General features: G+C 42.7%; 4 protein-coding genes across 4 annotated transcripts; all 4 read right to left on the reverse strand.

The window, feature by feature from the left end:
* Window positions 1–3,165: 3,165 nt before the first annotated feature.
* On the reverse strand, window positions 3,166–7,845 carry N7495_007608 (uncharacterized protein; the record flags this gene model as incomplete). Its single annotated transcript, XM_057210259.1, has 11 exons — window positions 3,166–3,215; window positions 3,657–3,762; window positions 3,824–4,235; window positions 4,295–4,443; window positions 4,526–4,788; window positions 4,841–5,207; window positions 5,257–5,349; window positions 5,602–5,616; window positions 5,675–5,862; window positions 5,902–7,761; window positions 7,821–7,845. The coding sequence occupies 11 exons, from the start codon at window positions 7,843–7,845 to the stop codon at window positions 3,166–3,168; spliced, it is 3,528 nt and encodes a 1,175-aa protein (XP_057059802.1).
* Window positions 7,846–13,934: 6,089 nt separating this feature from the next.
* N7495_007609 (uncharacterized protein) lies at window positions 13,935–14,408 on the reverse strand (the record flags this gene model as incomplete). Its single annotated transcript, XM_057210260.1, has 1 exon — window positions 13,935–14,408. One exon carries the CDS (start codon window positions 14,406–14,408, stop codon window positions 13,935–13,937), a length of 474 nt encoding a protein of 157 aa, XP_057059803.1.
* A 930-nt stretch (window positions 14,409–15,338) lies between these two features.
* On the reverse strand, window positions 15,339–17,102 carry N7495_007610 (bifunctional fumarylacetoacetate hydrolase/alpha/beta hydrolase family protein; the record flags this gene model as incomplete). Its single annotated transcript, XM_057210261.1, has 1 exon — window positions 15,339–17,102. The coding sequence occupies one exon, from the start codon at window positions 17,100–17,102 to the stop codon at window positions 15,339–15,341; it is 1,764 nt and encodes a 587-aa protein (XP_057059804.1).
* An 817-nt stretch (window positions 17,103–17,919) lies between these two features.
* N7495_007611 (uncharacterized protein) lies at window positions 17,920–20,637 on the reverse strand (the record flags this gene model as incomplete). Its single annotated transcript, XM_057210262.1, has 1 exon — window positions 17,920–20,637. One exon carries the CDS (start codon window positions 20,635–20,637, stop codon window positions 17,920–17,922), a length of 2,718 nt encoding a protein of 905 aa, XP_057059805.1.
* Between the last annotated feature and the right edge of the window lie 422 nt (window positions 20,638–21,059).

Consider the following 21,059-nt stretch of genomic DNA (forward strand, 5'->3'; position numbering starts at 1 on the left):
GCAATACTCGGGTCCTTTCTGATCAGGACGGGGTTTTCAACCTAATTGATGAAAATCATGTGATATTCCTGAAGTCGATGAATATCACAAATATATCAGTGGACCCTCTAGTACTACCTGGGACTTGCCAAAGTTGGAAATTCTATATGGTTTATTTTATGAATTTCAACAGAAATTATCCACAAGATCATGTCCAGGTGCCTCCACAGGTGAGCTAGCTTGGGACCTCGGTATATATGTCAAAAGGCACACATGATTCACAAATGGCCAACTAGCCCCCAGAAGCACACTAACATGCAACGCTCGAACGAAATAATAGCCAAAGATAATTTAAACATACTCGTGCTAGTGCATAGATTATGCATTCTTAGTTCCCTTGCAGAAGCCAATCTCGAAGAGGCATAAGCCCCGATGGCTGTGCGCGCCTTCGGATATCGGATAATTATTTTAGTGAATTGCTATTTCAACGACATATCTATTCACTCAATAAAAAAACTATTCCGAGGTTGGAGCAGGATCCAGAAAATTAGAGTTAATTAGATGGGATAGTACGAAATATAGCCCTGAGATCAGCCCATCTGCTTGAAGCAAAATTTTGGATGTGGATTTGGTGGCATGATCATCCATACCAAAGCCAAAAGGAGATTTTCATCTGCCCAGGCATTTATTTGACTCATTTGATTCGCTGAATGCCCCTTATGCGTAGCATAATGAACCTGTTCTTCGGGAATCTGTCAACACCTGTAGGCCCCTCGTGAATGTACACAGTCCACGGGTCCCACTAGCAGCAAATGGCACGACAGCTGGCCTATGATATGAGTCTAGATGGAAGAAATTCTACCCAACAGAGAGAATATAGACAACTCAAGTCTTATTCAAGGCCAAGATAGGGCCGAGATAGGGCCGAGTGTAAACGTTGGTTTCCAATGTAGGTGCGGCGACATCCTCATTTCAAGAAACTTTCGAAGACGAAGAAAGGATCTTGTAGGATATTCTAAGGTCAAAATCTTGGAGGGAAATGAAAATGAGATAGACTCACCCGGGATAAGGTCCAGTTTCCAATATTGTAAACTAAAGAATTTTCATTCTAGAATACCTTGCTATGTTAGAATTGTAGGAACGAAAGGGTTACACCTCCCGAGTTATCACTACCTTACCTAGGTAGGTACCTATTTTATCTGCATATAAGTTACATCTTATCAATTCTATCAAGCGGATCAAGCATAACCATGAAAGTCAGCCCCATCATGCCCAAGTCTCATCTGCAAAACCCATATGCCGTGTTATAATGGTCAAGTTAACATGTGCTCCTCCTACCCGGGTAAGTCTGAGCTTACTAAACTGCTAGAGTATAATCAAGGAATAGTTTCAACAGGAGCGTAATAATAAAAAATAGCATATGAAAACACTCGCACTTTAAAAGGCAGTTCCAGGCATTCTGCTTACTCAATATTAACGACAAATGAAGTAGGAAGCTATTAAAAAACCCCGTAAAAATTGCAGTGCTGAGCTTCTACTTTTTCCACATAAGGTAAGCTATATTGGAGCTAGATTCTTGCGCAGGAAATCATTGAAATGCCAGACGAATGAAATTTTTCGGGCTGGCACCGTTGTCGTTAGGCATTCGCTGAATTCATTTATTTAGTCGTTCCGAGGTGACTTTTAAGCTGCTATACAGAGACGCTCGGGGGACCGGATATTATTATATCTCAATCAAATGGCTTTTTGTCCACGGGTATTGCTTGTGCTAAGATATTTTGGAGGTCGTCTTATCCACCTCAAAAGTTCTCCACGCGCCGTCTTATTAAGACCTTTGGGACGTGCAGAGCAATAAATGTTCAATACCCCATATCAAGGTCGCAATATCCTTTGAGGTTGACCCAGCCTTGTCCTTGACTCAATATACCTCGGAACCTCTCTAGGTGTAGACCCAATACATATTCATCGAAATTTATTCCTTTCTCTCACTTACACTTTCACTCTCACTTTGCTGAGGCCAGCTCTAAGGCTCCAACGCCACTTCTAAGGTTCCGGTTCCGTCTTACAGGTACACATTTCTCACCCTCTAAACTATTTGTTGGAATATGGAACAAAGCAGTCATGTGACCAAATCGCTACTTTATAATAGATAGCAAACTTCGAATGAAACTCAGACTTTACAACCACTTGAAGAGGACACATAGATATCATAGGGGCGTAAAGTGTTACCTGTGATAGGTGTCAGAATTGGGCGTTAGCCTCTTGTCTACCATATCGAATAGCTATTCTACACTTGGTACTGGTGTACCGACACTATTCTTTCCTCTTCGTCCATCTTTTTACATATGTTGACATGTTATACGTCAAGGGTTTATAGTCAAGCCTGCCCAGGTGGCCTCCAATGTCCTTTTGCAATCTGCAATTCGAAAAATGACAGTTAGCAGGCATATCACAATAGTGTACAATACGAACAAAGATACCACGGCAGAGATTCTTCATGAAGATGGAAGCCTGAGACGACTCTTGTTGATTATCGGTATCGTACTTTCAATAACAATATTCTTTCCTTTCTGATCCGATCCATTTTACCATTCATATGATACTGCAGTATGTATTTCGTCGAGCCCTTTTGAGTCATATACAATACGGTTGATCAAATATTCCTTATCTCGTCGCCAGCTCTATATGCTACGCATGGGCAGCTCCAAGGTACCCAGACCCATGATTGAATACAAACTATCAAGAAATGGAAGAAGAAGATCGAAAAATGTATGGTGGGAACATCTATAAGAGTTATGAAATCTTAGTTACGAAGGAGGGTACCCTTACTGACTAGATACAAAAGAATATGACGAAGAGACTGGAATGCTTCGCAAGGGTGTACGTCCCATCCCTGCCGGTCATACTTCAGCTGGTACCAACACCATCAACGTGCGATTCTAAATGATATACTGCCAAGATCGAGAATTATCTACGTCAAGAAATGCAAGTGAAAAGACTCCATTAGAGATATATTGATAAAGGATGGTGATAAATACAGTAAAATCCAGTCTAGCGGCCGAACCCTCTCATTTTCCCTAGTTAATTCTCGTACGACAAATACTACTGGTCGCGTATTATCATTTGAGTCTGTACCCCCCATATGTTAGGGGTTTTTTAGGGTATTTAGAATAGCCGGTTTTCCTTTTACTCCGGCGGCTCCATGTTGTAAGGAGACCGGCCGGGTTGACGGGAGTCTGAGGTTTTAGTGTCGTTCATTAGTTGTCAGCATTGAAATCCGATTTCTATAATCTATGAACTTGATCAGCTACTGAAATTTATCGAAACATCATGCATTAAAAGAGCTGAAAGACACATAACGGAAAGCTGAAAGATCTAACATTCTGGTTGTCGGGCTAACGCCCATCGTTCGCAGATAAATTCGGGCTGCTACAGGGAACTGGCCTTCGAGTTTCGGTGATTCTTAAGAGAGTATTGTGCTGCCCGTAACTGCTCATCTGCCTTCTCAATGTCTCGTCTGGCTTCCACTCTTACGGTCTTCCACCGGTCAATCCACTTAGCTAATTTCAATGCAACCACTGAAATAATTGAAGAAACTACCACAGAAACACCGACTGAAGAAAAGTTGCTATCAGTATATACCTATCTAAGTAATAATCTCACGATTTGACACTCACATATTATTGGAAAAATCCATCGACCTTCATAGCTGACATTGTCTCCGTTGTGCGGGAAGTCGGAGACATTCAATGCAAACAAACTTGTCAAAAACGAAGCAGGAAGCTAATTTTCGCGTTCAAATTGTTAGCTTGATATGGAGAAGTGAGAGCTGTTCAAATCTTACAAATACAATAGTGACCAATGTGAAGACCATGATGGCTACTCCTTGTTTTGCAGTCTCCTCGCTTTGCTTCCTACTATTCTTTGCTTCAAAGATATTGGCTTGCTTTTGCTTGAGATCAAGGAGTAGATGGATGGACTTCTGAACAAAATCCACATCCTGCATCATTTCCACGATTTCAGCATGAATACTGGATGGACTGTTATAAGTGAATTCAACCTGTTTGTTGTAGTTCTCTCCTCGTAACTGTTTGAAAACGTCATCTTGAGCACGAGTAATACATTTGAGAATGTTAAGCTCATCGCAGATATCTTTGATTACCCTGAGGAGTCCCGTTTCATCGATTATATCGTCATATGTGGGACTGGAGCTGCGTGTCTCTCTTTCTCGCTTGACTTTGTTACTCAAGTTGGCTCTGACATCCAAAGTTTTATCAGTAAAATGCTTTTGGCTTGATCTTTTTGTTCAGCTCACTTTCTTCCAGAAATGAAGTAGTAGGAAGCCTTCATATAGGAAACCAGTCCAGAACCCTTGTCTTGGTCATAAATCGACGCCTGTTCGTTCTTTTTGTCTTCCACCAGCTTTTTGGAAAATTCCAAGAAAAGTTTGGCTTCACGATCCCGCTTTTGAAGCTGTCAGTTGGTATATGCTCAAACAAATCATGGCTTATATAGTGTATATTAAGATAAATGATATCGTGCTTACAACTTCCTGAATGGACTTCCTGAATATTCCCAGAGGAGAATCGTTGAGACTTTTGATCCTCTCATCTGGTGTCTCTTGAAGCGAGCCTATAGGGATCTCCACATTATGAAACATGCCTGTGGCGGTGCTGAGAATCAATTCTTGAAGAAATTCGGCCGACCAAGAACAGGTATCCCCATGAGACTTTATTTTCGATTCGACTCGCTGACGAAAGTTTTCTGGGAAGACGTCATTTTCTCTGGTTGTACTAGTGATTAAAGTCTCTACCCAAAGACATCTTAGTTACTTTCTCGATTAGGCGTGGGGGCAACAAACTCTCATCGATGATCCAAAGCCAAAGCTGATTAACGACAATAATTTTATCAGGTTGGTCACTGGAATTCCCATCATCTTCTACTCGGTGAATGAATTCCTCTAAGTCATAGAATCGTCTCTGAGAAGTTCCTGATCGTGTGAAACGACCGACGACTTGGTCTTTGTCTCGATCCCTCGTGTCGGTAATCGAGGAATAGTAGTATTGGTCAAGGGTCATCGATGAATGCTCTCTATCTTTAGAGTCTTCGAGTGACACTGAATATTTGATTTCCCACTTTGAGTCGAAACTCTCGTGACAAGAGTCAGAATTATCAGGTCCTGTATTTGCGGTTGTCCTTGGACACTCCGAGCAAGACAGGTATGGCATCTAGCTAAAATGTTAGAATTGAAAGTAAATGGACTGAAGCTGGACTGACATAAATAGCAGAAGATTTGAAAGGGATTTCTTGCTTTTCCTTCCTGGACTCTTTTGCTTCCCGTTTTTCGCCCTGCTCATGCATATACGTCTCCTACCAAGTGTAAGTTCGAAATTTACCCAGTCATGAATACATTGGGCCTTTAACTCACCTGAACAACATATTGGGGCTTTAAAAAAGACTTTCCTCCCCCAGCACTTTGTTCGACTCTACTTTTCTGAAAAAATTGAGCTAGAGGCCTATGTGTTTTGTTTAACCACCCTCTCTCATTCGAAATGCAGACCAAAAGATTCTAGTATAAATTCAGTCCCCGTGGATGACAATAGTCCTGAAATAACTTCTTACCTTCATACATGTGAACTAGCGGCGAAGTTAGTCATATTTTAAGATATTGCATATTGACTCCTAGTCATCTTACATCATTTATTGGGATGTGTATCCATCTCATGTCCGGCCCTTTGAAGCCAGAAAACGCCGCAGCCGGGGAATTTTGCTCAATGTTTGAGCTGATTTCAAACTTCTTCAGGTCATCTTTCAGTTTCAAGATTTTGTCATATTTGCATGGACGCATTATTTTCTGGGGTCCATCATATATGATGTCTCTGACTGAACGATGTTTAAGTTGAAAGATAAATTCATCCTTACCATGGAATAGATCCACTACTGTCCCATTCGGAGAATTGAAATCAGAGGGTAGTGGCTCTAAGTGCGGCTGATGGAGATCGTCCCAAGGGGCTCGAGATTTTAAAATTGGCGGCGGATCGCTCAGAAGTTCCTTGATGATATTCTTCTCCGAGTTAACATCCGTAGTGCTCGCACAACTTTCATGTGAAGTGACACCGTCAATGGTCATATTCCCGTCTGTCATGTCTTCAAGTAGCTGTAGAGCTTCTTTAATCTCTCGTTCGCCGGTATAGCTTCCATGTGAAAGAACCCACCAGACAACTACGGGGAGCTGGAGAAATACTGCTTTCAACAACACACTCGCTCCCAACAGTTTCGTTGATAGCTGAGTATTATGGAATTTCTCCAAGTACTTGGATAAATATTTCTCGTGTCCTGGGGGCTCAAATTGTGCTGCCAACTCAAATATATAATTCAAATGATCTGATTGAGAAGAGCTGAATAATTCATGAAGGTCTTTGAGAGCATGATCGAGGGTTTTCCAGAGGAGTAGTTCGATCTCGTTGCGACCTGGCTTACCCCCCTTGGCTGATAGAGAAATTAGATCCTCTCCTTTTGACCGTTCGATGAGAATTTTCACAATATCTTTATTCGAACGAATTGCCGTTTGATCTTCCAAACCACTTGTGTCACTGTGCTCCATTTTCTTCGTCAATTCCGAAGCTCGATCTATGATAGCTCGAGCGAATTGAACATTTGAATGTTTGATTGCCAAGCGCAGAAGATCTCTGGTTAATTCTATGCTTAGCTCTTGAATCCGCTCAAGTAGCTTTCCCGTCATCCCATATGTAGCTTTAAAAGCGGCTATGGAAATCCAGGAAAATGAATCTGACTCCGACGGCAAGGGTTTGGAATCAGCTAAGCAATTATCAAATACTGCATCATTTGTGTGTAAAATTGCCCAGAAGAAAATCGCATTCTCGTGTCCCAGCCAGCCATTAGGTTTTATAGCTGCAGATTCATGCTCACGGAGGTCTTGTTGAGCCATCCAGCTCAATATACAGTTTGCAACTGAGCCTGCCTCATTGTCGTTGGAAATATATGGGTCAGCACGTGGGAAAGACTCAAATGCAAGCCATGAAGCATCCAGGATTTTCAGAACACCATAGTAATAAGACTTTCTTGCGGCATCATCCAAAGGAGTGGAGCCATAATGGTTTTTTGCAAAGATAGTTTGCGCTCTCCAATTCTCGATCAGCCATTTCAGACGCATGCCGGCCTCAATCATTTCGCTGTCCTGTTCATGAATGGCTGCCAGGAAAATGTCGACGAGGTCATTGTTTTGAGTTAGGACAGCCAGGTGAAGTCCATTGTACGGATCACCCTTCATTGATCCTATATTCGCGCCTTTTTCAATAAGTATTTGTACAAGCTCTTTGTGCCCAAGTTGAGCAGCAAAAGCCAGAGCAGAACATCCTTGCTTGTCTCTCTTTTCCATGAGTGCATGATGGCCTTTTTCAACTAAAACCTCAATTAAGTCCAAGGAAACATTCTGCCATACAGCGTATATGAGCGCAGTCGCTCGATAGTCGCTTGTCTCAGCCATTATATCGGCTCCTTTCTCAAGTAAGAGTCTCGTGGTTTGCAGGCGATTCCATCCCACTGCAAGCATTAATAAAGTCACATCATCAGTGTCCACATCGTTGCTCGGAAAGAGATATTCAATTTTTGTGTCCAGGTCCACATCTTTGCCGAGTAGTTCTAGTAAACTATTGACCTCTTTCGGACTATCATCTTTCTCAATCAGGTTTACCAGTCTCTTCCAGATATCTCCACGGTATTCTTCCAACTCGTCTGACCTCAAGCCTTTGGGGTGGTCATCTGATGGAGTTAGCTCTGACTCTTGAAATATATTGAACTTGTCGAACGATTGAAGATACCTTCATTGCCTGTCATTCTTATCATTTTTGGGATAGTTTGGATGACAATATCGCTTTCAGAAAATTCACTGCAAATATGAAAGGAATGAGAGACTCCGGGATAGAAATCAAGCCTGTTCATAATTAATGCACTAATCCTTAACTAGTACCTGTTTCTTTGTAAGCCATTATACCCATCTGGACCTTATTGGGCGGCCTTCACGATCTAAAAAACTAGGTCTTTATGATATAAATCAGGATCCACTTATCACGTACTAGGTAGGCTCTATAACCAATAATAGACAGCATATAACCGCCAGTCCGTAACCTCCTTCGACTGAGAATGACAAATAACTCATGTGCCATGGTTATTGTTTGCAAATCACAACAAAATTAAGGTAGTCCCGATTAAGGCGGAAACATCACGGTTTTCCTGCAATGATGCCACGCATAATCATGGCAATTCCACCATCACCTGTGTTGTTCTATACCGGATAAATACAGTGAACTACTGCGTTAAGTTTATAATTAGCACTTCCGGTTAAGGTCACCGTGCGTGGTTCTATAAAATGCCTTCATTTCCCCTCAACTTTGTTTTTTTTTTTTTGAATCCCCTCCCAATCTCCCTCCTACTCCACCTTTTGAGGCATTTTTGCTATTGATCTGGATCACCGAGCTCCCAATCCCGGGAGTTGGCCGCAATCAGTGTGGTTAAAAAAAGTATATTTCTGATGACTTCTTCAGTGATCAATATATCTATCCTCCTTTGGTGCTCTAAGATTTTGCTATGAATATATTCGGGTGCTGAATTCGCTTTTTAGTTTCAGAGCCGCTGTCGCTCGCTTGGCGATATTCGAATATCTTGTCTGAGAACGGTGAGCTCCAACGAACCACTACTCAACACCGTAGACAAACCACCAAGTGTAGTGGTCTCTACAGTACTGAATATTGTGGTTGTTGTGAAGTCTGCTTTTTCATTGATGAAAGAACTAGCTACTTATAGTATATGGGTGCCCCTCTGCTCTGGACGAATGTCAACATTCGTCCGAGATAGAAGAGACGGTGAAGATGGGACATTACTGTCGCGAATGCACATCGCTTAAGGGTGTCGTTTGCGATGAATGCATATCGTTCAAGGATGCCGTGATATACTAATCCAGTTCCGGAGTCGCTGTCTCGGCAGAAGCTTTTTCGGCCGAAATACTTTCCGTCTGTTGATGGCCTTGTTTCTCGGCCGTCGCAACACTGGAGCAACTCTAAATGTCATTAAAAATAGAGAAACAAGCTTCATCATTTCGTGCAGAACGCGATGCCAATTGTACTAATTTGGGTGCATAAATATCATGTAGGCCGTAATTCGTAAAAGTTATAGTAGGAAAAACTTAACGTTCGACCCAACCAAGGGTCTCTAAGTCGATCTGATTTGTATCAATCAACTCCTTCAGTGCGTTTCCACACTTCTCCTTCGTCATCGTATCGGCAGGATTTGATCCTCCTGCGATCCACTTGAGCTCCATCTGGCGTCGTTCATATGTTTGACGTAGTGCCATGATATCGATCATAAGTCGTTTTTCTTGTGTAGTCCCGAGACGTGTGACTGTATCATATACTGAGCGTGAGTCTGTATAGAGTGTCAGGGGAATTCTGGGTAAATGCTCCACCGCACGCAGGATTTTATTTAAGGTTTGGTTGACTACGAAAGCGATATCCACTCCGTGTGATGTGGCATATAGCTCGGCGGCGAGCACACTCCTAGTGACTCTATGACATTTGATGGATGACCAGTGTAGGATATTGGCATTAATGACCTGGTTTTGTCTATATCCATCAGCCATAGTGATGATATATCCGATCTGGCTGCTTGAATCACGATTTCTTGCAAATGATACGTCAACGAATGCGATAAGCTGTAGCGTGTCTTCTTGAAGCTTAATAAAGTGAAGTCCTCTCGCTTGATTATCGATTTGCTATTGGATGCGCCTATTTAATCTCTCCGCATCTTCCTTTTTTGGGTTGATGACTTAAGCTAAAAAGGATAAGTCATATATGGCTTCTGGTTGGCAAACTAATGCGATATAAGCTCCACGAGCGCGTTAAGAGATATATGCATCCTTTGAAACGATTTTGGTGGCGATGGTCTTTAGGCGTCGGCATTGATCGATTTGCGAAATTGTAATCCTGTTTTTGCCTTTTCGGATGATGCTGCCGTTGAATTCAAGTGGATTGACCTCTGTGAGCTTTTGAAGCGGTTTCGATAGAAGCTGCGCCTTCTGTAGTTCGTCCTCTTCCTTCTTAATGAATATAGCATTCGCGAGGATCAAAGTGTCGTCTATCTGTATTCCGACAATTCCAAAGTGTTTCTTGCTGTAGAGGAGGCATGCATCATAGGTAGATTGCTCCATTCCTAGCTTTTCAAGATGATGCTTATAGTATATCTGAAACCAATGATTGCCTGCTTCCGGGATTCTATAAAAGGGCTTTAAGACTTTTAGGACGGTGTCCTTTAGTAAACCAAATTCAGCAGGGGGTCGTATATAGAATTGTCGGTTCAAGTCTGATGTCGACTGCATATATGCCTGTGAGATATCACGAAGGTATAAATCTGAATCGTCTCGCATCGCAGCGATAGATAGAATTATTCTTTAGCTAATATGTTGAATCGTAGGTGCTTGGGTTAGAACAAATTCTTTTCTATAGTCGTTATATGCCTACACCACGAGTCGTGACTTTTCTCTCGCTTGATCTGTTCCTGTGTTTTTGATCTCATCGACGAACCTAGAATTAAAGAGTCGAATTCCTTTAGGCATTTCTGTTCGAGGCACGAATTTGAAGACTCCTTTAGCTAGTAATCCATTGATTTCGCTTTATCGAGAGGCGCGAAAGTCTGGCGTCGGGGTGTTCAGGAAGATAGTATTGATTTCATCTTCCGAATCTTCTTTATCTGTGTCTTCGTCTTCTTGGCGCTTCAGACGTTGTGTATGTCTTGGTTGTTGTAAATTCCTGCCTCTATTATCGATGATGACGCTAAATGGTGGATCCTTATGCGGCTGTATATTAGGCTATATATTAGGCTGTGCATCTAGACTATCATGTTGTATACTATTATTCTATACGTCTAGTGGTGTATTGGTTTGCTGGTCTTCTTCTAGGAATGGCTTCACGATAGTTATCCGGAACGATCTTGGGCCTTTGACGCTGCTATCGACAACATATATGTCTCCGTCGATTGAGAGTAGTGGGAATGGCCCTGTCCATTTTTTCTTCTTTTCTCTCTAGACAAGAACAGGAGAATTTAGTGGCAATCCTTGTGTAGCGGCTGTGATGGGTCTATTTCGTATGTTCATGGCGTCTTGAATTTGTCGTTTTGCTCATAGTTTCTTGACTTCCTATATCGCTCTTGTAATAGCTGCAGCGCGCTGTATGACTGTTGGCGATGGGGCGTCTAGCTCCGCGAGTCGCGGAAACGCTCCAAAAACGAGTAGTGTAGGGATAAGACCATTTGGTCCGACCGAGTCGTTGATCGCTTTCTATGTTATCTGGAGAGCTAGTTCCTTATCAACATTGGCTTCCCCTATTCCTATAGAGTCACTAAGCTCTCGTCTGATGATGTTATAGACTCGTCGTACCATAGCATGGTATCGCTCGACTTTTCCCACAGAATTATGCGCTTCGACTAGAACTATCTTTGCTGTGGTTCCCATAGTTTTTTGCAAGATATCTGAATTCTTTACTGTCGAAATTGGTTCCTACGTCGTTTATGATATTGTCTAGGGGTCCTTAGTAAACATCGATCCAATAGAGTCGTAATGCTTCCCACGTATGTTTGGCTGTCATACCTTTTCCTTTTTATAACCATCTTCCACTTTAAAAGCTTATGGCTTCGTCGACAACATGAAGAACTGGATCTCCATCGATACTTATTACATCAATAATGATGCTATGATTGAAATATGCGTCGCCGTCCTTGTCTTGAAGGGTAAATCGGAATCGTCCTGGTGATTTCCCGAACTTCTAGCAATGTTCGTAAAACTTGGTGATATGCTTAAGCGCATTCCTCTCTACCTCATGTCCTGCTTTGCTTAGAATTGCTTCAAGGCGGGCGACGGCAGGATGCCCTAGTCATCGGTGAATTCTGCGTAACTTAGTATCTGTTAACAGACATTCGGCAGATCCTTGAACAAATGCTGTGATATATGTAGGAGCTGCTTTCTAGAGAAGGAATGGATGCCCAAATTGTCGTTTTACTAGTATCCGAAGGCCTATCTTCCCTATTAGGACATCTTATAAATTATTATAATAGATCCCTAGACGATCTAGATCAGCGAGGCATAATAGGAATGGTGTATCTGCGTTCACGACGTGGAATTGAACTATTCCTATAGGTGTTTTGATGTCTATTGATCCGATTGATCCACTAGTCCCGATGCCGAATTGAACATTGATTTGTCCGGCGGTCGATTTGTCGAGTTGGATACTAGGTTCTAGTTTCTATAAAGCTAGAAATTGACTATACCCAGTTGTTGAGTTTCGGGATGCGCCTATGTCGATCAGAATACCATAAAAGATGTCTGAATTATACCACGATGTGGTAGTGGTGTATATAAATGGATCACTCTTAGACTCTTAGATATAAGGGCTTATTCTATATAGATAAGCTTGATTCATAAGTTAATTGTGCCAGATCTATATATCTAATATTGGCACCGGCCTAAATATTGTTAGGAACATCTCGGAGTTATCATCATTATCACTTGATTCATCGGATTCGGATTCTGATTCAGGTTCGGATTTAGAGTCTGAAATAGTAGTTTTAAAGGCTTCAATATCGAGTTCTTCACCTTCGCATATAACCATATATTATCGAAACTGTCGTTTAAAATCTCCAGATCCATTGTTTCTGGTGAATCGTTCATAATATCGTTTCCTAGCTACTACGCGTTCCTCTAGTGAATGGTCCCATGATCGGCATTCCGTCTTTCCGTCGACCCAGCATCTTCCTTCAGCTCGTGAAGATGAAGAGTCTCTTTTCTAGGTAACCTGCTTCCGTCAATCTAGTCTCCATTTCTTATGGAAGGTTCGATTAGTAATCCATGCTTTATCTGATATATCCTAGATATATTGTTGAGTCCTTTAGCGCGCGTTTTCGTAGGCCGCGATTAATGTCTTGAGACTCATAATCATCATGTTCGGATTAGACTATGGTATAGAAAGTGCATTTTGATAAGCCGGGATGTTTTAGCAACAGATGCTAAGCTTTTATGTAAATCCTTCTTCGTTTTACATATATTAACTAAGTGCTAGACGAATTCTGAGTAATTATTCAGTCATTTATTTAAAATACTATAGGATTATCTGCGACGGATTTTCTTGGATTGTTTTCGAGAGTAAGATATTATTCCATTAGACCATCTTCTAGGTCATATGAAGTGGACTCTCAAAGTGTGCCTTGATTTGCCTACATGTTTCTATAAAGGACTTTGAAGATAAGCCATAGATATAATAGAATTCGCTGGCTTAGCCGGTAAACATTGCTGAAAGCGCTTTTTCGTATGCCTCTAGTGGTAAACCAGAGTGTCGGCAGATGTCTTCAAAGATAGCGAGTTTCAGGTTGAATAAGTCCTCTAAGCCACTATACTGTTGCTCTTTCTTATATGTTTTTCGGATATTCATTGCTTCCTTCGAGTAATCTGTTCGTCGCGGGTCTGGTTGTGGTTCTGGGTATATGTTTTCAGGTCGTCGTTTATTCTATGTTTCCCAATCTAGTTGAAAAGGTGGTGGACCTCTATTACTATGATCTTGGCTTGGTGGAAGTTTTACGTAATACTCCGCTCCTGGTGTGACTTCTCTAGGTCCTGGTAACAACGGATATCGGAGGTTTCCTTGCGTATATTCCTGGTGCCGGGCGTCTTGAGTAGAAAACGGGTTATCCATTCAAGTCGGTCGGACATAAATTAACGTGGTGTCCTCTCGTTCTATTTCCTGTTGTAGTTGTCGTATTTCGTCATTTTCCGCTGATTGTTACATTTCGTCCTTAATCCTTTTAAGTTCCGTATTAACTTGATTTAGGTTATTTAGAATAACTTCAGCAAGAGATTGTTCAATCTCATCCATCGTCCAGTTATACATTTCATATGTTTACGCAAGGTCGAAGAGTACTTGGCTTAGCTCGTCTAGGAGCAATGGCTTAACATATACTCCTCCTTGCATAAGGTATTGTCGAATATATGCTTTCAGTCGTACAGGAACTTTTTCCCATGTCTCTATAGGAAAGAATTTGAAGTCAGCGATAAAGTGGTACCATAGTCTTCGTCTGAAAAGTTTCTGTCGTGTATAGAGGAACATCGCAGTCTCGATATACTCAGCAACTTCAAGGAGTGAGGCATTATTAGGATCTTCGTTCATTCTTTGGTCGAATTGTGCGACTCTCTCCTTCCATTCTTCCTCCATAGGTCTGAACAGTTCCTTGATCTCATCAAGAGGTGTAAGGCGTATAGGAGGTGTTGGGGAGACAGGGTATTGGCCGGGTGTTGGATGTTGTCGCATAGGAGTTCTTGGGTTTAGGTGTTCTGTGTCGCGTTCTGAGTCGGGGGGCCTTCCTAGAGTAGCCATGGTGGAGGTTTTAAAAAGGGATGATGGAGGTGGTGGTCTTTGATCAAAGAAAAGGATGGGTTCTTAGTTCCCTGATCTATAAATAAAATTGGGAGTGAGAAAAGGTTCTCTAAGAGTGAGAACTGATCAGTGTCGCTCGCTTGGCGATATTCGAATATCTTGTCTAAGAACGGTGAGCTCCAACGAACCACTACTCAACACCGTAGACAAACCACCAAGTGTAGTGGTCTCTACAATACTGAATATTGTGGTTGTTGTGAAGTCTGCTTTTTCATTGATGAAAGAACTAGCTACTTATAGTATATGGGTGCCCCTCTGCTCTGGACGAATGTCAACATTCGTCCGAGACAGAAGAGACGGTGAAGACGGGACATTACTGTCGCGAATGCACATCGCTTAAGGGTGTCGTTTGCGATGAATGCATATCGTTCAAGGATGCCGTGATATACTAATCCAGTTCCGGAGTCGCTGTCTCGGCAGAAGCTTTTTCGGCCGAAATACTTTCCGTCTGTTGATGGCCTTGTTTCTCGGCCGTCGCAACAGCCGCGTTATTTGGCCCGTAAACTTCATTATCTTTGGCTCAAATAAATTGGACCTCGAAGTTTCGATTCTTTTGTCCAGTTAGTAACCCCTTACTTGTTATTGAGCAGTTATTCATCAACTATATGTTTAGTATAGGGAGCTATATTGCTCTACAATTACTCCAGAGTTGGCGAGTGTGCGTAACCCAAATGATCGTTCTTCGCATGCATAAAACAATATTCTCTGTACGGGCAGCGAAACATATATTCTATATAGTATACCGAAATGGATGCGTCACTGGTTGTATGCCTGATAGCGCTCGAGGCTCTACATAATAACTGTGCATTGGCTTTTAAATTTAATATAAACGAAGTTTATAGGTTAACGGAATCAATTTGCAGCTGATAGCTAGAGTTGTGCTAGGACCGCGTTTACAGTTTGATCTACATCTTCTAACAAATGCCAGTGCCCAATACCTTTCAGCACTTCAACATGGCCACCTGTGTGCCTAGCGTATTTCTCGCAAAGAGACGGTGGACTAATTATGTCTTCTTCCCCAGTCACAAATGTGACAGGTATCTGAAGACCCCAGTGATCCAACGTATCTTCAACAGTAAAATTGGCAAGTGCCGTAATCGCCTTTGCATATCCCTCGGCATCTTGGCCAAGCAAAGATGCCCGTATCATGGCGACAGCCACGGGATTATTCTGTTGGATGGAGGCTGGAGATCCAGCTGGAATGATTGCATCCACGACGCTCATCAATCCTTTTTGACGAACCAAGGCAGCTAGGGCGAACAACTCAGTAATCTCTGCGTCGGAGGTTGGGCTCTGGGGAGGGCCCATCAAGATAAGTTTAGAAACAAACTCTGGATGTTCCACTCCAAGCTGAAGACCAACTAGAGCGCCTAATGAATGTGCGATTACGGTCACGCCCTTTTTCACCCCAGTAACTTGAGCAAGTTGATGGATATCGTCTGCAAAGGACTTAATCGAGAGGGTACTGAGCGCTGATGTCGGGGAGAGACCATGGCCTTCCAGATCCAGAAAATGCAAGGAATGTGTTGATTGCAGCTTTAAGACAAGAGGATAGAAATACGCCGAGGATCCGCCTAGCCCGTGAATGAAGAAAACTGGAGGGCCATCTTCAACTCCTAAACGCTGGTAGAAGAGATTCTTGCCATTGATCGGTGTCAATCCCGAGTTGGTGGGTGCCTTTTGATTAGAGACAGGAATGTGGGACTCGGCGTGTTCGGCAGTGGTATTGGCAGCATCTATAGCAGCAACCTTATTCGTCAAGGTTCCTAGTCCGCTGACAGAAATGCTAATCTCATCTCCAGCCTTCAAAAACTTCATAGGGCGGAATCCAAAACCAACCCCAGCCGGAGTACCGGTAGCGATCACATCGCCAACTTGCACTGTCTGGGCGGCGCTGATGGTCGCGATCAACTTGGGAATGCTGAATATCAGTTCGTCAAGAGTGGCCTCCTGGCGCTTCTCTCCATTAACCACGGTCTGGATCGTCAGATTTTTTGGAAGGCTCTCCTTAGGAACGGCGATAGGACCCATTGGACAGAATGTATCGGGAGATTTACCGAGGAAGAATTGCTTGTGGTCGCGCTGACGTTCTCGTGCGGTCAAATCGTTTATTATGGTGTATCCCCAAATGTAGTCCGACGCGTTTTCCTCGGAAATTTTGAAGCCCGACTTGCCAATAATGATGCCGATTTCACCCTCATAGTCGGCAGTTTTGGTAAACCCCGGATGAAGGAGAATAGAGTCATTGGGGCCAATGATGGATGTCGCACGCTTGGTGAAAATCACCGGGTGTGTTGGTTGGTCGTTTTTATCGCTGGCATCGTAGCCTGAAGAGTTGAACTCGCGGGCATGCTCGACATAGTTCTTGCCCACTGCAAGAACGTCACGCCCTGAAATTGGAGGTAGAACTTTCACGCTAGAAAGAGGTAGAGGTTCTGCGCCAATAGCTGTAATTCCCTTCTCCCCTACCGTGATCACTTGGTACAGATTTGTCAATGGTGTGCCGGAAAGGAAGAACAATGGTGTGATAGTCGAAGACACGGTATCTAGGTGGCCAATTCGAGGGGAAGAGCCGCTGAGCTCTAAATATGCCACATAGTTGGTTAAGATGTTGGACGTTCGTTTGTCAGTCATTTTGAACAGATTATTCAATTTGAAGATTAACAAAGCTGTTATATACGAAATAGGGATGTCTGCGAATACAATTGACTAGTACTCGCATATTCGTATTTAGTTATATCCATGGGTATTTGTAAGTTTGGGAATATTATGTAAGTAAAAAAAAATGCTTGCAACTAAATTACTAAATAAGTAAATAAGTTGTTAATAACTATTCAAATAACTATTTAACTACTTAATTAAATGTTCGTAATAATTTGAGTACTTAACTATTTGATAAATAAGATAATAATTGCGTCCCGCGTAATTATATCAAAATTTAGTTGATCATAGGGGTCATAGTAAAAGCAGGGTTGATTGAGTAAAAATTGGGGACCTGAAAGTAAGTAATTATTGAATATTTGCGGGGTCGTTACTCCGAGAATCATTTGGCGTTATCCGGAGATTGCGTGCGCTTCAACGCGTATCTCCGATAACCTCAGGCCACATCGACTAGAAGTTAGGTTCAATTTCCACTTGAAACTACTACTGATATTACATCGGATATACGATATTACTAGCAAGCAAACTTGAAATAAAATAGTTATCATTCATAAGGAACCCCTGCCGGCTCCACGGTACCGCACAATTGCAGGTGTTCATGATCGGCCTCTCCCTCAACAACCTTCAGTTGACCAGGGATTTTTCTATAAAGAAGTCAGTAATTAAGTAAAATTTGTGGCGTGGTGAAATCAACGATACCGATAGAATGATTCTTTTATTAGTCGAGAAGGGCTCTCGCCTCGATCGGGACAGGAAGTTGACCGGCAACACTCATGCCACGATAAATGTGTTAATCTCGAAGAGCAGTTGGGTGCTTGCTTTTCTTCGACTTTTTTTTCTTTCGTATCGATCCGGAAACAGAGGATGCTGGAGATCGACTGTATGTAGATCCAGAGTGTGAAGACCCAGAAGCTGTGTGAGTCGCTGAAGATAACCTTTCATCGTCTGCTAGAGACCGTTTCCTCTTCTCCAAAATTGCTGAGCTCAGCGAGTTGGAAGGTGGGTGCGACGGTGGATTGACATTGGGTGTCGGTGTTGCTGGAAAGACTTGAGGGGGTTTATGGCGTTCTGGTGACGAATTGTGAACCTGAACGGATGGAGGATCCTGAGCAGAGTTGACAGCCTTAAAACCTGATCGAACCAGGGAGCAGCCAGGTTGATTCGCCACGCTTGATCCACGTATTGAAAGTTCAAGTTCATGATCGGGTTCGTTGATTACATGTTGAGAGAGCCGTTGAAGCGCATCTTTTTTCAAACGACGATGGGCTTCTCCGACCTGGATTTGCACTTCCTCGACGCGCTCACCCAATTCGCTCAGTCTCTTGGTAATTTTTTCCTCAAGGAGCACGTCAATTTTAGTCAACCACTTGTTGATCTTTTTGATTTCTTCGACTGGGCCTTGAGAAACTTCCAAAATATGCTCTAGCTGGGTTCTCAATCTTGCCAGATTTTCTGCCGTGGTTTCGTTAAACTTGTTCTGGGCTTGAAGCCCTTCAGCAAGCCGTTTGGAGAACTGATGGATATCCTCAAACCGCTCCTCCAAGTTGGTAGGTTGCTCATGAGCTTCCTTGGTCTGAGTTAGGATGTCCACCTTGTCCTTTTCATCATGTTTTTTCTGAACATCCATACATTCTTGGAGCTGATTATTAATTGTGTAAAATTCATCTTCAAAACGCACTTCTGAGCTCTTAAAGGCACTCTGCAGAGCCTGGATTTCCGACCTCATTACAGAGTATTCTTTAAGCTGATTAGTGAGGTTATCAGAATTATCTTTCTGAATTTGCAAAATTGGCCCAAGCTGGGTATTGGTGAATTCAGACTGAATTGGCACAAGTCGCCTCATTATTTCTTGGCTGAACTGTTCCTGTTGGCTGGGCGACAATACGTTGTTCTGAGCATTGCTTTGGAGCAGATGAACCTTGTGATTGAGCTCAGCAACTTCTTGATTGAGCTGTTCCTGCTGGGCGTGCGACGATCCAGAGGTCTGAGGATTGCTTTGAAGCAAATTAACTTTGTGATTGAGCTCAGCAACTTCTCGGTTGAGGACATTTTTCACCGTGCTAAGTTCACCAATCTCCTGCTTGAGTTCATCTTTGAACGCTGTAAATTCATGCTGCAGACGGGGTCCATTAGGATAAAGCTCAACTATGGCACGGGCCATGCGCCTGACAATTTCCTCCGTGGACATATTGTTGTATCGGGTTTCCAATGACCTCACGGCAGTGTTCAGCGTATCAATAAGACTGGAATTTCGCGTATCGACCTGCGTGAATCGAGACAGAATTAACTCAATTTGACCCAGCCTTGAAAGGTTCGAATGCAGAGTTTTTTGGCATCCATCAACGGTTTCATGTACCGTACGGATCCTACTTTCCTGGACTTCAATCTTTTCTGAATTAATTTTAATCTGATCTTGCCTGAGCTTCAAAAGACTATGCACGACATCAGTCGCAGGAGTCTGTTGAAGCATCTTCGCATAGGTTGCACATTGTTGTTCGAGGGTCCCTATCCGCGAGTTGAGATCGGGAAGTTTTCCTGTAGCATCTTCCAATTGCTTCGACTTATTCTGAGCATCGGATGGACTTGTTGTTTGAGAAAATCGCCCTATCCTATCAAGTCGGCTCTTGATTTGAGCCATTTCGGCATCAACCAGAGCATTCTTTTCATGTGCCTTTTTTATGTCTGCATGCACAGATTCCATTTTCAAAGGCAGTTGCTTGATCGATATGTCCTGGAGATTTTGGAGTTTGGTGTTGAACTCATTGTTTGTCTTGTCATGTTCCTCAACAGACTTCTGCAATTTCTCGACGGTAGCGGAGAATGTTCCAGTATCTTGAGTCTTTGCTAGCATGGCTTGTTTCAACTCTGCGATCTCGGCTTCCAGTTTGGCAACTTTCCCACTTTCAAGAGTAGAATGCGTGCATGTTTGAGCGGGCTGAGCTGAAAAAACTTGTAACTTGTCTATCTCCTCACTATAGCTTACAATCTCCTTCTCATGCAATTTGATAGATGCGTCAATAACCCGAATCCTTTCTTCTTCAGTACGGATTTGGTTCGAGAACATGTTCGAGGCGGTTGGAACCCTTTTCAAATTCATGGCACCATCGGTGTAGGTAGCCAATAGCTTTTTCCGCTCATCCTTCTCTTTCTTATAGCAGAGAATATGAAAATTTGATTCCGAAATTTTTGCAATCAGGGACGAGAAAATGGTTCCATTAGGTATCGATGACTCCTGTGGAACATAAGGCTCAATATCTGACCCCGCTGTGGGATTTGAGGGCATGTTTGGCAGAGGCAAAGACGCATGACGCTGGGGAGATGAGGAATTGGATTTTGGCAGACCAAATCGAGATAAGAGCGGAGTTGATGGTGTGCATTTCGAGGGGGTAAAGGTAGATAAAGGCTGGTTTAAAACAAGGGATGGTGGAACCGAAGAAGTTATCTCTCGAAGAACTGGTTGTTTACCTTTCAATCGAGGGTCCGTCGTTGGGGGTGGTGGTGGTTCCATGGTGGTCATTCAATATCATCACATTGGAATTCCAATTACCTCTAAGCTCAAGACAACAAGGCCGAAATCGGAAAAATTGGCAGCAAAGCTAAACATAGACACGCGTCAAAAATATTCCTAGCCAAATATAGAAAACAAAATTACATCATAAAGCGCGTTCACACTCGATTTGCGGCGTGTGTTGTACTGCACGGATTCGGTGGTAGGATCTTTGTGATGGTTAAAATGATTAGGAAGTGGTTCAAGGGGATCAGAGATAGAGGTTTTAAAGAAAATTGAGACTCAAGCGGTATGAATTCTTCAAGGTAACAATCAATGGAGTCTTATTCCATTCACTCAAAGAATTACTGCCGGGCGGTGAGATGTCCTTCCGCGATCTGATTGTTTCTTCCGCGACAGCTCGTCCTGCTGATTTTAAATCT

The sequence above is a fragment of the Penicillium taxi genome (genome assembly GCF_028828555.1).
Source record: "Penicillium taxi strain IBT 34144 chromosome Unknown utg000005l_segment0_segment0, whole genome shotgun sequence".
In the NCBI taxonomy this organism is placed as follows: Eukaryota; Fungi; Ascomycota; class Eurotiomycetes; order Eurotiales; family Aspergillaceae; genus Penicillium; species Penicillium taxi.